The 15,580-nt window shown below is 33.5% G+C and overlaps 1 protein-coding gene and 1 long non-coding RNA gene across 2 annotated transcripts; both read right to left on the bottom strand.

The window, feature by feature from the left end:
* Positions 1-1,419: 1,419 nt before the first annotated feature.
* On the bottom strand, positions 1,420-13,727 carry LOC132748769 (uncharacterized). The gene is made up of 6 exons (XM_060738405.1): positions 13,648-13,727; positions 4,594-4,713; positions 3,362-3,511; positions 2,519-2,662; positions 1,891-2,045; positions 1,420-1,447 (listed from the first exon to the last, which is right to left on the bottom strand). The coding sequence occupies exons 1-6, from the start codon at positions 13,717-13,719 to the stop codon at positions 1,420-1,422; spliced, it is 669 nt and encodes a 222-aa protein (XP_060594388.1). The 5' UTR covers positions 13,720-13,727.
* On the bottom strand, positions 9,250-13,197 carry LOC132748772 (uncharacterized). Its single transcript, XR_009628314.1, has 4 exons — positions 13,037-13,197; positions 11,655-11,745; positions 10,587-10,705; positions 9,250-10,187 (listed from the first exon to the last, which is right to left on the bottom strand). It is a non-coding gene; the product is annotated as an uncharacterized LOC132748772 (long non-coding RNA).
* Positions 13,728-15,580: the final 1,853 nt, after the last annotated feature.

Below are 15,580 nucleotides of genomic sequence, written 5' to 3'. Positions count from 1 at the left end.
TATGAGTCAAACTTCGATAAGTCGATTTTCTGGATGTGTCAAAGTAAAATGAAATCATGATTTTTTCCCCCTACATATTTCTTATAAAACCTTTATAAGAGTAGAAGTTTTATAAGTTGCTTTTTCGATGTGTCAAAGTTTTTTGTGGTGTAAATAATATAAAATTCACCACAAATAAGTCGAAGTCCTTTGAATTTTTTTTACACCTTCGATCTCAAGACATTTTTTCACATCTTTTCTGGCCACAAAAATGATTTCCTATCAACTTGTGTGACAGATATAAATTTCACAGCTGTGTGTTCTAACACCTTTTGTATAGTTGATAAAATGCATGATGTTCAAATATAGGAAAGGAATACATGCATGATCTTTTTAAAATATTGCACAATTGTATATCCTTATAAACAACTACATTTATTACATGCTTTTCAGTGGTTTATAGAAATATATCAGTGAAATTAAACCTTCTTTGCAATAAAAAAAAGAAAAATTTTTAAATAAAGTGTTAGACGAAATATTTTCACTTATGAAACCTAAAGTTCATATTTCACTTGGCTGCAAACTCATGAAATATACATTCGGTGCTCCCCCTGTGAATTATTTTGATCTTACACTGAAAAAAAAAAAAAACTCGTTTTTTCATCAAATTTTAAATTAGGTTAAATTCTATTTTTTCTTTATCTTTGTTACAGACCAAAATTTAGTTTGAACATGGGGGAGAACAAAATTTGTTGATTTACGTGTGTCGTTCACCTTTATTGATACCTTTGGGGACAATTTAAAAATTGATTTGTGTTTGTTTGGGGAGGTCCAAAATCCATGGATCTTTTTACTCCAAAACCGGGTTTTTTATCTTTTTTCGTCCCTTGGGCAGCAAATTTGATAAAAAATTTTATGTAATTAAAAAAAAGAGCAAAATTATTTTCTTATCTGGGAAAAGGTCGCAGGAGGGATCTTGACCAAGGTTCAGTACCATAGTACCCGCTCAACGCTGGTGTGAAAATGGGGGGGTGTATTGTTCCAGTAGTGGTTTATTGGGAAAATTTTTTCTCTAGTTTTCTGGTGTTTTACTTTCCATTTTGAATAAAATTATTAAATACACAAAGTCTTTTCTTTGTTTCATTTCATTACTTTTCTCATTTCTGTTCTTTATCAAAATACTTAGAAATAGGTAAAATTTCAGGACTACAGCCCCCTTTGGTGAAACAGTCATTTAAATAGTTAATCAAAATTTTTCTTAAAAGTGGCTTTTTTTCTTAAATTTAAAATGTTTTAAACTTTGTATTGGAACAGAAAAAAAATTTAATCTCTTTGACAAAAAAGTAACAATAACAGAAAAAAATTGAAAAATATAAGGATGAAGAGCACCTTAAAAGCAGGGCAATATATTTCCAGAAGCAAATTTGTTTACTATACCTACTAGTATTTATATCCTCTTTTTCTGTTTCTGTTTGAAAAAAAAAAAACAATGCAAAAAAAGTGATTTTTGGCAATTTTGAGATGTCCCCCATTGCCATGGTAACAGGAAATTAAAGATTGAGCATGCTGTTCAAGATGCCATGGTCCAGTCAAGATTTGTACCAAGTTTAATCAGTACTGAAGCATTTTTCATAGTTTCATAGCAGTTTGAACATGTAACAGGAGGCTTTTCAGTGAAAATGGTTATTTTTCACAATATGCTCATGCGGCAAAGGGTTAAGGGATAAAAGTACAGTATTTTGTCATTTATTTCTTGATCAGAAATTGACCTGTTCACATACAAGTTCCATTGAAAATTCCATTTGTCCACCTGGAAAGATTTCTGGGTTGGGCAAGTCAGGCATAGGACTTTTTGCAACTCTGACACCAGCAAAATCCTCATATGTTGAATTAAATTAGCTTATTATTTACCTTGGATCATAATGTGTAACCCTGCATATATCCAGCGTATTTTTGATGACCTGACCTAGAGTATCATATTGGTGAACACCTAGAATAGCTGTCCTTGCCACAGCACTGTTACTGGCTGCCAGTCTACCTGAGTCACGCCATATAATCTCAGATGCCTGCAAGACAATTGTTAAAAAATTTTGCTGGCTATATTTAACAACATTAGCATTTATGTAAAAAGAAAAACAATTCTAACATGGCTTGTGATTTTGTCATAATACACAATTAAGGAAATAACCGTATTTATCTGCCAATGAATACTGCTTAGAGATTACATGTATATATGATGCTGTTCATTTTATAAGTACACTCCCTTGGATACACCTGATATACAGACATGGAAATTGGCAACCCCCACTTGAAAAATAGCACAAGTGATCTCCCTTATTTGTCTTTTTTATAGTCACATTAGAATAAAAATAATACCAAATATGATTACTGGAAAGTATAATACATGTACACTTATTGTTGTTTTCTATGCAGTGTGCATAATGTACAAACTAGAACTTGGAACATCAGAACAAAACATGATAAAGTAGTACAACACCAATTGTCTGTAGATGTACAAACGTCTTATCATTCAACTTACTCTCAATGGTTCCTCGGAGAACTGTGGATGGCTTACAACATTCTTCACCTGGGAACAAACACCTGGGCTACACTCATCACCAAGTTCTGGTATACCTTGTTCTGACCAGCACATCAATCGTTTTGCATAGTCAACCGGATCAACCTGTTATAAGTTATATATACTAGATCAACCCTATTTCCAGGAACTTGAAAATTGTAACCAATGGAACAGGTTAATACATTTAACTACATGTACATATATCTCTGTTGTTTGAATATTTCTAATGCCAAATTTCAAACTTCTTCGCATTCTTTGAATACACACTGAAAAAAAGTGTGGCATAGGATGCATGGAAATACATGCCTATATGCAAATTTCAATTTTCAACATCGTCAAAAGATATCACCGAGAAAAATTGATTTCATAGACAATTTGCAAATGAAAGGTGATATACTTTGTCCAATAGTGTGTGTAATAACTGATATATGTGACCTGTACCTGATAACATATTCTGGCTTATTTAACAGATCTTCAATTTATGAAGTCTTCTAAAAGTAATAACATTGATTTTACAAACAATTTGCAATAAATTCATAATTCTAAATAGTCATTTAATTTATCTCTATCGGTCCAAAAGACAACAAGCAGACACAAAATTCTGAAAATTCATAAAAATGACTAAACCTTTTACCAGTTATTATCGAACAAGGATTTTACAAAGTGTCACTGTGACCTTGCCCTTTGGCCTATTGACCTTGAAATCAATAGGGGACAATAGTGGCCATGATCTTAACAGTGTGGGAGTACATACAGACAGACCACCTAATCACAATTTAAATTGGGGCATAAAAATGAACTCACAACAGATTTTTTCTGTATAATTGACTGTAGTATAAGGATCATCTGATCTGTTTCGTCAGTCCAATCTCCAATCTGCCATTTCCTGCGGTGTGCATCTGGGAAACACTTTTTGTGAACCATTTCCAACCTGTCATACACCTCTTTATAATGCTGAAATGTGCCAGTGAAATGTGTTAAAAAATATCATAAAATAATTGTAGAGTTTCAAGTCACACCTCCAAAATAGGAGAGCTAAAAAATCCACCTTATGATCTCTATTTAAATCACTGAGTGTTCTCCTTTACAATAATATGTTTATACATTTTGTATAATATTTCACAATGTCCAAATGGAATGAAAGGCAACAGAGTCCATATAGGGTCCATAATCATTAATGTACATTTTGTAATTAAACCCTAACCTGTTGAATTATTTAAATTAATTTGTTAAAGTGACATTATGCCCATCCAAGTGTATATAGTGAGTGAACGGGTGAAGATCAAAAAAAAATTTGTTTTGCCATAATATCTTTTAATTCAATAAGTAAGTTCGCATAAACAAAAAAATAACGCACAGATTCAAATGAAATTTCTGTAAATAACCATTAGAATTTACCTATAATGCTTAGTTTATAAAAAAGAGTGGGGCAGTTTTTTTTAATTTTAGGTAGATTTATAATTTTATCCTTAACATTTCCATTAACAACTGTTGGTCAAACATCATTTTGACAGCCAATCTTTTGAAATATATAGCTCAACTTGACTATGAAAATATGAGCATAATGTCTCTTTAAGCTTCTATTTTTGTATCTGTGACAGTCCATTATAAATTTTGGGGATATCAAGATGAAAACTAAGTCAGCCAACAGTAGATAGATTCCAGCTGACCAGGGGTCATTATTTGACAAAAAGATGCATTAAGTAACAAATCAAAAACTGGTTTCTCATTATTGTTATAAAAAATTGAGATTGATTGCCTTTATTTTTTACCTAATTTTAAATTTTATGTATATAAAATATGCATAAAATTACAAAACATTAAAAATTTAATTAAAACAGGAGGCAAATTCTCAAATAGATTCTTATTGTAATGTATAACTTTCTCCATCAAATGTATCTTAATATGAGAGTACTTTCCCTTGGTTAGCACACTGATAGAACTACAAAAATTTAAAACAGAGGTCTTTAAAATTACTTTACAAGTAAACAAAACATACATTTGTATTGTAGAAAGTATGATAATTCTATACATACCTTTTTAACCTCATCTTTTTTTAGTCCCTCTGTCAGCAATCCTATGGCATCACCAACACATTGACCATATATGGTAGCATAAATCCTATCATATGTCCTATGAATTTCTCTACGTAATACCTATAATGTAAACACTACCAAGTTGGAACAAGAATCCAGACAGGAGTACGGTAAATAAATCAAAATTTTAATTGTTTCTAATCTTAATAATATCATATATATATTTCAAAACAGTGAAAACTATGCTGAAGATCTCCTCTGAATTAAAAACACATTTGAGCCGTGTCACGACAAAACCAACATAGTGCGTTTGCGACCAGCATGGATCCAGACCAGCCTGCGCATCCGCGCAGTCTGATCAGGATCCATGCTGTTCGCTTACAAACCCTAAAACAAGTAGAGAAACTAATAGCGAACAGCATGGATCCTGATCAGACTGCGCGGAAGCGCAGGCTGGTCTGGATCCATGCTGGTCGCAAACCCATTATGTTGGTTTTGTCGTGACATGGCTCATTTAGAGAACCTGTCAATAAAAGAACAGAATTACAAAATCAGGGCTAGAATTTAAAATTGTTTCCCATTTGAAGTACAAGAAATTGTAACTCTCAATAACCAAACAGAACTTGCGTATTTTCAGCATAACATTTACCAGTTATACTACAAGATGCTCATGCATATATATATCAGTATTTGTTTATTGTACAATTGCTATGTCACATGAATTCCCTTTGGAGATCACATTTTTGTTAAAATTTCATTTCTGCTTTGCAAAGTATTTTAACTATATCTACATGTACTACACTTGCAAAAGTTTGCATACATGTGCAAAAAAAGTTACTGGCCCTTTTCTAGTTTGACTTACATTTTGCTAGTTTGTGAGTTCATAATGGTAAATAACCAGGTATAATAATTCACCCTAGTGTATGAATCCTTAAAAGTATGTTTATGTTTACTTTGGTGACCATGATTCATTTAGATTGTATCTTGTGTAAGCATTTTACACATTTTTGTTAAGAATAAAGTTGCAAGGTGTTTCAGCTCTTATACATGCAAATATCAGACTAGGAAATGTTGCTACAGGAGTCACAAATACACCCCCCCCGCCCCCAACATCTTTATGACACAGAATTTTATGTCTGTCCTTTAATCATTATTTTTGTAAGTGAACATACAACACATTGTACCAGTTTGAAGAAAGTCATTCAAGAATTATAGAACAAACAGTGATAACAGTATTATACAAAATTGTCTATATTACCTTCAAATGGCTTTAATTACAATAAATATCACTTTAATATTTATACATTAATCTAATTTATTATAATAAATATTATTGGACAGAAAAATTGCAAAAAAAAGAGGAAAACAGTTCAATCAATTGACAAGAGTCATGAAGTTTTGTTATTGTGAAAAATATAAGTTGGCATGCCATTGCTATGTGATGAAGTTGACAAATAATCAACTTACCGACAAAAATTTATCAATTATATAACAAGAGGGCCATGATGGCCCTGAGGTCGCTCACCTGTATATAGGCCCCCGAAGCGGGGCCAGTTTAAACCCCAGGGCTTTTATTTGAACAAACTTGGAATTAAGACACCCATTAGAAGATGTTTCATGATGTTAAGTTTTTGCTATACACATATAAGGGAAAACAATGACCTTCTCCCCCCTCCCCCTGCAGAGTTAATTTTAACCCAAAGGCTTTTATTTGAACAAACTTGGTAGACACCCATAAGAAGATGTTTCATGCTAAACATCTAAGCTCTAGCACATTGGGTTTTTTAAAAGAAGATTTTTTAAGTTTTTACTATACACATATAGTTAAAAACAATGACACCCCTGGGGCGGGGCCAGTTTTGACCCAAGGGCTTTTATTTGAACAAACTTTGTAGACACTTATTAGAAGATGTTTCATGCTTAATATCTAACTCTAGCTATTTGGGTTTTTTCAAAGAAGATTTTTTAAGTTTTTGCTATACACATATAAGGAAATCAATGACCCCCGGGACAGGGCCAATTTTGACCCCAGGGCTTTAATTTGAATGAACTTTGTAGACACTCTATAGAAGATGTTTCATGGTTAATATCTAAACTCTAGCTATTTGGGATTTTTTTCAAAGAGGTTTTTTAAGTTTTTGCTATACACATATAAGGAAAATCAATGACCCCCGGGGCAGGGCCAATTTTGACCCCAGGGCTTTTATTTGAACAAACTTAGTAGACACCCATTAGAACATGTTTCATGCTAAATATCTTAGCTCTAGCTCTTTGAGTTCTTTAAAAGGAGATTTTTTAAGTTTTTACATTATGCATATAGGGAAAATCAATGACCCCCCTTGTGCGGGGCCAATTTTGACCCCAGGGCTTTTATTTGAACAAACTTGGTAGACACTCACTAGAAGATGTTTCATGCATAATATCTTAGCTCTAGCTCTTTGGGTTCTTTAAAAGAAGATTTTTTAAGTTTTTACTATATGCATATAGGGAAAATCAATGACCCACTGGGGCGGGCCAATTTTGACCCCAGGGCTTTTATTTGAACAAACTTGGTAGACACTTATTAGAAGATGTTTCATGCCAAATATCTAAGCTCTAGCTCTTTGGGTTCTTTAAAAGAAGATTTTTTAAGTTTTTACTATATGCATATAGGGAAAATCAATGACCCCCTGGGGCGGGGCCAATTTTGACCCCAGGGCCTTTATTTGAACAAACTTGGTAGACACTCATTAGAAGATGTTTCATGCCAAATATCTAAGCTCTAGCTCTTTGGGTTCTTTTAAAGAAGATATTTAAAGTTTTTTCTTTCGGTTGCCATGGCAACCAGAGTTCTGCATGGAATTAAATTCTTTGAACAAAAGGTGACCACCAAAGGAACATTCCTGTGAAGTTTGGATGAAATTGGCTTAGTGGTTTATGAGGAGATGTTTATGGACGGACGACGGACGGACGGCGGACGAAAAGCGATCACAAAAGCTGACCCTGTCACTTTGTAACAGGTGAGCTAAAAATGGAAGACCTCGAAGACATGTATCTTCTAAGGCTATTCCATGCATGGCAAAGTTACAGTTTGGACCTTTAAACTGTAACTGTGAGAATGTGAACCTTCCAACTGTGTGACCTAGAGACATAGGTCTTAAGACACATCACATCATCATGATGTGGTAGAGTAGACATTTGTACCAAGCTATTTTAAAAGCCTTCAATGCATGACAGTTACAGTCTGGACATAGATGATGTGTTTATTGGGATGCACAGACAGACATATGGTGAGATTTTAATATGCCCCAACCTTCATAGGCATAAAAATAAGCAAATTTTTGAGTAATTGCAGAGATATAGATAACAGAGATAAGCAGCTCCTATATACTCCATTGAAATATCACTCAAATAATTGTTTGATATTTTACTCTCCGCACAAAATTAAAGTTATTGAAATCACCATTTATGCAAAAAAGTTAAGCATGTCGAAAATGCAGTGAAGCATGTCGAAAATACAGAGTTCCATGCTAAATCTGTATGTTTCTGTTGTAAATGGGAAAACACGGCTCCAATATTCATAGGCAGTGTTCGCGTTTAATGAGTAAACATATCAATTTAGTCACTAAAATTGCCAGGGAGGAAAGAAAAAAAGGGCCGTTAAGTCCCCGGGACAAAACACTTTTTCTCTGATTATTGGTTAATTCTCTCTTAAGTTGTTTTGCTCTGTCAGATTGAAAACAGATTTTCTATTCGCTTTAAATAAATTATATTTTAAGAACTTGACTTTCACGTTCCCTTCTCATAAACAATGCAGATTTATATCCCAAACATAGACTAGGAGCAAGTGCCAACCTATCAATGGTATCCATGAACATCAACAGTTACTGTTGTCAATATGTTTTGACATAAGAGACTGTTCCGTTGTTAATTAGGAAAATGTTACCTTTGAAAAGGTAAAATACACATGGAAATATGGTCAAAAATATAAAAGCATTTAAATAAACCCTTATCCATTGCATATATTAATGCTAGATATTAAGTAAATTTAAGTAATCAGCAGTCTCTTTTCCACATTCTTTCGAGACTGGAGACCATTTAAGACTGTAGACCGTCGATTTGCAGGCTCTTCAACATGACAAATTGAACATGACTGTTAATGCTTTTTTAGTTAATTGACCTTCAGCCCTAACCTCTTAAATATTATTCAAGAGCACACAGCCGTCAAATTATAGATATCGTAAAAGTACACAAATTTGATTGTATTATGAAGTTATGCAAACATTGACATTTTTGTAATTGAGGACTCATCCCATTTGAATTGGGACGTAACAGATCTATTAGCAATGAGTCCCAGATACTCGGTAAAGACTAAAGTTAGGGAAAATCGCTAACACTGATAGGGTAGCCGGTAGGAGGGCTTAGGTTAGCCCAACAAATTGTGCGCTTTAGGGCTTTTTTATATAAAGAAGACGGACATCTATGAAATATCAGATTATAAAATCGTGTCTGTCTTGCCGTCGAAATATTGAGACTAGGCTTAGGTAGGAGTTAGTCCTATAACATAAGACGTTTCCGTTCATACTACGTACACTCCGTAGTATGAACGGAAACGTCTTATGTTATAGGACTAAGGTAGGAGTCTGAGTGCTGTTATCACAAATTATTGACTAATATGCACCTATCAATATTATGCCCGCCCGGGGGGGCGGCGGGCTGACCCAGGGGAATTTGACATTTTAAAATGTTTGAAGTCTAAATCCCCACCCTAGAGACAACCAATTTTGTCTAAATCCCCACCCTTGAGCCTGCTTGGTGCATCAAATGCCCCCGGGGGTAGGGGAGGGGGTAAATATCTAATAGATCAATCAATTAATAAAACTGTTATCAGAAAAACAATGAAAAATATAAGTACAAAGGCTTATCATTAGGAAAATAATGAATCCAGATTAATGAGCCTCAGAAGTAAGGTACGTAGATTCACTCCCAATGAGTATATATGTATCAATTGTAGTTTAATAACTTTGATAGTATTCAAATAATTAGACATTGAAGATACATATATTTTTTTATAAAAATGGGTATTTTCAAGTAATAAAGGGGCATAATTCTGAAAATAATGCATCAAGGTTATAAACCTTCTTAGTATGGTAGTGCCACTAAATACCGTACCTAGTTTCAATTAAATATCTTTCATAGAATAGAATGTACGACTTAAAAAACTTAAACCAATGCGGACACGGACACACAATCGATCGTATAAGCTCTTTAATATTTTACATTTATAGTTTAGCTACAAAATAAACCTACTAACCTAGTTTCTGACTCCACATGACTCAGTTTCTGTAGGGATGGTAAGCATGCTGACCAGGCTTAATTATAATTGAACCATATCTGTGGCCTCTTAGAGTGTTAAAACACTAAAAGTTGAGGACACCAGATTTGCGAAGACAGACATTCACCGATCACAATAGCTTCGTGCTCACAGCTAAGATGAGCTAAAAACTTACAACACTTTAACTTCTTATTTTATTTTAACATTTAACACAAAAAGTCATTAAAAAAGACATTCTTCCTCCTCCTGCGCCAAACCTGGACACTTCCACATTGTTTTTCTGAAATAGAGGGCATTTTTATAATCTTTAAGGTTTCAAATTTATTAAGTTTCATTTAAATTAGACCAAAAATGTTCTAAGATTTGACCTAGTGACTTAATTTTTGACCCCTCATGACTTAATTTTGAACATGTTCTAGATTTCATAGAGTTGAACATTTACACTAACTTTAATGAAAAATGGGCCAAAAATGTGGCCTCTAAAGTGTTTGCATTCTTTTTCTAAGATTTGACCTAGTGACATAGTCTTTGACCCCACATGACCCAACCTTGAACTTTGCCGAGATTTCAGACAAACATTTTGACCAAGTTTCATGGAGAAACGACAATTATAGCTCAACACAAAGCTACAAAAAGAACTGACATAATTTTCTTAAGCTAAGTTGTATGGTGTACCCACAATCTGGTGCACTTTCCTCAAGAGCCTGGATAGGAGCAGGAGCCTGGATGGGAGCTTGAGTCGGGATATATAGGAGCTTGAACCTTGATAGAAGCTTGGGCCTGGATAGAAGCTTGAACCTGGATTGTTTAAAAATTAATAATTTAGTAGCACAACTTAACAAAGATTTCCAACATATATTTTTGATAGATAAAACAGTAGGTTGTTTTTAATTCTATTGGAACAAAAATGGTACTGAATTTTGTTTTTTTGTTTTTTTTTAAACACATTATTTTCTAACAATTCTGCTGGTACTAAGTCTATCAAACTAATCTTGCAATTATGGTGGGGAATCACGTGATATGGAGACCACATGACATGGTATTGCAGCAATTGATAATCTTTCAGATTCTGGTGTCCATGTGAGAATTTTTGTCAATATCTTTGTTTAACAGAAAATATTTTGGAGTATGCGTAACTGACAGGACTTGCAGTAGCCCTCAGCTGCAGTAGCCCTCAGCGACATTATAAACAATATTGTGCTTTTTCAGGAGAATTTTAAGTTTAAAGGAACATAATGCTTTTGTGAGTAAAATTTCAATTACTGAATAAACATATCATACTTATCCTCTTATTGAAGAAAATGGCTCATTTCCGCATTACTATTCTTCAGAAATTATTTTTTCATCCAAACATACCTCCAATTATTACATTTGCGCTACATGAGCGCAATATATTTATAGCGTATTTTGAAGATTTTCTTTCATGTCTTTAAGAAATCAAATGCAAATTTTTACATCAGAATTCTAATTGATGTCATTGGTGTGAAACTGAATACTCTTTTATTTCAAATAAAGTTTACAAATGCATAATGTGACTTTAAGATACCATGTTACGTCACAGGTCACCATATCAATGATTCCCCACCATGTCAATGATAAAATACACATATTTAGACCACAGAAGTGCAATACCCCTTATATGTTTTGTATGGCTTTCAGAAAAAAGAGTTTTTTTGGCCTCAGACTCATTTTATGTTGAGGCAATCATTTATGAAATTCAAGTCATAATGTCATTGTGCCTGAATACCTTTTTCAAAGACCGTGTCTCGGACGCCTTTGCCTTGCCCCTTTTTTCTGTTGGCAGAAACACTCGTCAAATGGTCCAACCAAATGTTCACCTGTTTAAATATAAATCAACATTTTAATACATTCACATTTATCAGATAAGAACAAAGCCTTAACATAGTTTCTGTAGATTCAATTTACTTTTTATTAGAGCAAGTCACGACCGTAAAGCAATACAAGACCAATGAAGATGAAACCGATAGCCAAGATTCAAAGCCTCGTTATAACAAGCAGTTGAAACAGTAAATGATAAAAAACAATGATGGTAATACATCTGAAAAAAGGATATTATTTTATTTAGATCTGTTTTGACATACATTGTAATTAAATGCATTTTCTTACTTTATTAAAAATCATATTCTAACAGAGACATAGATAACAGAGATAGGCTTCTTCCTAGCCAGTTAAAATATCACGCGTGCCTGCTAAACTTAAAACTTGTAGCAAGTAAAACTTATTAACCAGATATCAAAATCAGTAAAATAATACATTTTCTGAAAACTTATGCATTTGTCTATTGCTGCAGCCTGCAGGTAAAAATATTACAGTTCCCATTAAAATAAATGTTACATCATTTTTTAAAGAGAACTTCTTGATAGTTATTGTTACAAAACTATTCATATGACAAAAAAAATGGCTCAGTGGGTATGTTCTGCCATGTTTTTTCTAAGGGAAAGGCATGGAAAGTTACCAATATTTTAACATACAGTCATAGATGAAAGATTTACCTTTTAAAGAAAGGGTATATAATATTTAAGGATCAAATGTACATCCATTAAGTTTTATTTGCTACAAAATGCCTAATTTTTCACTTTTTGATAGGCATGAGTGATATTTCAATGGAGTATATAAGAGCTGCTTATCTCTATGTCTCGATTCTAACAAGGCTCACGGGAACTACTGACTTGGAGTCCCGTGACTTCAGCCTTTGGATTTTGACTCCCTTGCATGGATGTGCAAGCTGATCTGGATCTACACTGGTGGTCGCATAGGTGTTAAAATAATTATAAAATGAATAATCAATAACATAATTCTGTGTGTAAGTATTCAACATCCGTTTTGTGTCACTTGATCAGTTCATTCATACTGCAGTTAAAGGGATTATCTCAATCGATACGACATTTTCTGCTGTAATCGTTTATATTCTACAGGCAAAGTGAACGTTCTTTTGTGGATTTTGTATTATTAATACGAGATATGTGTCAGTTTCATGTGATTTCCAACGCCTTTCAGACTCGCAAAATAAATTGGTCTATTCGCGAAAACTGGTGACAAACATGAAAACCGCTAGGCTTCACATAGTGTCTGGATAGAAAATAAATGAAGAATACAATCCCTGTATACCTTTGCAAATAAATCCTAATTCTGGGGCAACCTTCTCGCCTTATCACACAATTTTCTCTACCATAGAAAAAATCGAAAAGTTTCATGTCTGCAACTTCAAAAACACGAATAAAAATATCGCCGTCGTCTTTTGACCTTTCGCAGTTACTCCCCCTTTTTATTTTGTGGCGTCGAAATTCCCGAGTCCCGGGATATAAAAACCGGCCAAAGTCTATTACCCGGGACCCGGATTCCATAAGTTTGTCAAATTCCCGCCTGTCAGGAATGGTCTTCTGTCTAAAGCCCCGTGTATGCCCGCCGCCCCCCCGGTAGGGCAAAATATTGACAGGTGCAATACTATAATATAAAATTAAATAACAAAATTAAAATATCTGAAAAAAAAGATGTTAGTGCGTGATGTGACATCGCAAAGGGCAATGACTTTGGTCCGATGTGACCATGATTGAATGTCCCCCCCCCCCCCCCCCCCCCCCCCCCCCCCCCCCCCACCCCACAGTCCTCAATTTAAATTTGGGTCGTGACGGCACGAAATCAATAATAATGTTGGACAAATTGTTCAAATTCAAGATTTAAAAACAGAATGATGTTCAATTATTATGAGTTTTATGTACTTTTGAAACTCTATATGGATGTTTTCTTGGTTTGTACGTGGAAACAATTTTGACTTTCCCGGGATACTCCATTTTGATAATGCAACTAATTTCCGTACCGAACCGGCCCAAAAATATTCCGGTATTATATGGCACAAACCTCAGAAGAACAAGAAGTGAATGTAAGTAACTTATATCTTTGTAAAAATTTGAACAACAAATGGGAATCATTCACAGCCGGTAATGTTACAAACCATATGACCACATGGTACAAAATTACATCAGACCGATGGATTTTAAGAAATGTAAAACATGGATGTAAAATTGACTTTGATTGCGAAAAGTTTGACATTCCAAATATGATAGGCACACCCCCTCGCATGACGTTTTCGGAATCAGAACAAAGAATCATAGAAGAACAGTTAAGCTCACTGTTACACCAGAGTGTAATAGAAATAGTTGAACAGTCACCTTCTCAAGTATTATCGAACATTTTCTTAAGACCTAAGAAAGATGGCACTCATAGACTTATCTTGAATCTGAAACCATTAAATCAGTTTGTAACAAAAAACCATTTTAAAATGGAAACTTTAAAACATGTGTTGACAATGATTAAGCCTAACTCTTGGTTTGCAAGCATTGATCTAAGACAAGCTTATTATAGTATTTTAGTTCATAAAGATTATAGGAAATATCTGAGATTTTTGTTTAAAGGTGTATGCTATGAATTCAGAGCTCTTCCTAATGGTCTTTCATGTTCGCCGCGATTATTTACAAAGATCCTGAAACCAGTTTTTTCAACGTTACGGAAGACTGGCCATGCCAATGCTATTTATATAGATGACAGTTTTTTTAATTTCTGAAACTTATAATGAATGTGAAGAGAACATTTTAGACACATTGAGACTGATAGACAACTTAGGTTTTACAATTCATAGTGATAAATCAATATTAAAACCTACACAAGGTATACGTTTTGTTGGGTTTTGGCTGAACTCAGTGGACATGACCATAAAGCTGACACCAGAAAAATGTGAAAGCATAAAGAGTTGTTGCCACTCAGCATTAAGGAAAACAACTATGACTATAAGATTTCAAGATTTCAAGATTTATTCAAAACCAAGGCATATAATATGCATAAGGTTATGATATATCAACAATATAATGAACAGTTATTCAAAAGTAATTAACAAAACATGTAAACATAAAATTATATAATAAGGAAATCAATTTGACTAACATATAATATATGACTAGACTCTACTTTTTGGACATGATTTGTCTTATACCGAAGTTATCTAAATTGTTTCTATGTAAATACATTCATAAAGTTGAAAAATTAATGACTTACGGGAGAATGAGTTATTTAAATTTTGAAATAATAATTTTGCAGAATAATGCAAGTTTTAATAAAATTGAATGGTCAAAGCTATTCATTAAAGATTCTAATTTATAAATATTAGGATGATTTGAGAATTTCAAATCAATAAACTTTTTACGAAGAGAGTTAAAAAAGTGACATTCAAATAAGTAATGGAATTCATCCCCAAGAGATTGTTTTGGACATAAATGACATATTCTTTGATTTCTTTCAATATGTAAATGTCTACCTTTCTCTATAGGTAAAAGATGGTTCATAGTTCTGAATTTACAAAGTATTCTACAAAGATTGAAAGGTAATATATCTAAGTATTTCTCAAAACAAAAATCTTTCTTATACACACGATAAATTAAACATTTAGAAGATTCATTTACGGTTCCTTTCCAGTTCTGTAAGAACTGGTCTTTCAATCTCTGTTTCACAATAGTTTTAAAACTATTCAAGTTACCAACATATTGATCACAAAAATAGTTTGATAAGCCAAGCTCATCAAGAGTATTTTTAACAAATGAGATCCAAGGAGAAGTCATGACATTATTAACATGTAAAGAAAGAACTGTATTATACAATATT

Source organism: Ruditapes philippinarum, unplaced genomic scaffold (genome assembly GCF_026571515.1).
Source record: "Ruditapes philippinarum isolate M1 unplaced genomic scaffold, ASM2657151v2 ctg5085_1_1_1_1, whole genome shotgun sequence".
Classification (NCBI taxonomy): domain Eukaryota; kingdom Metazoa; phylum Mollusca; class Bivalvia; order Venerida; family Veneridae; genus Ruditapes; species Ruditapes philippinarum.
Note: the sequence above shows the minus strand (reverse complement) of the source record. Positions and strands in the feature narration are given on the sequence as shown.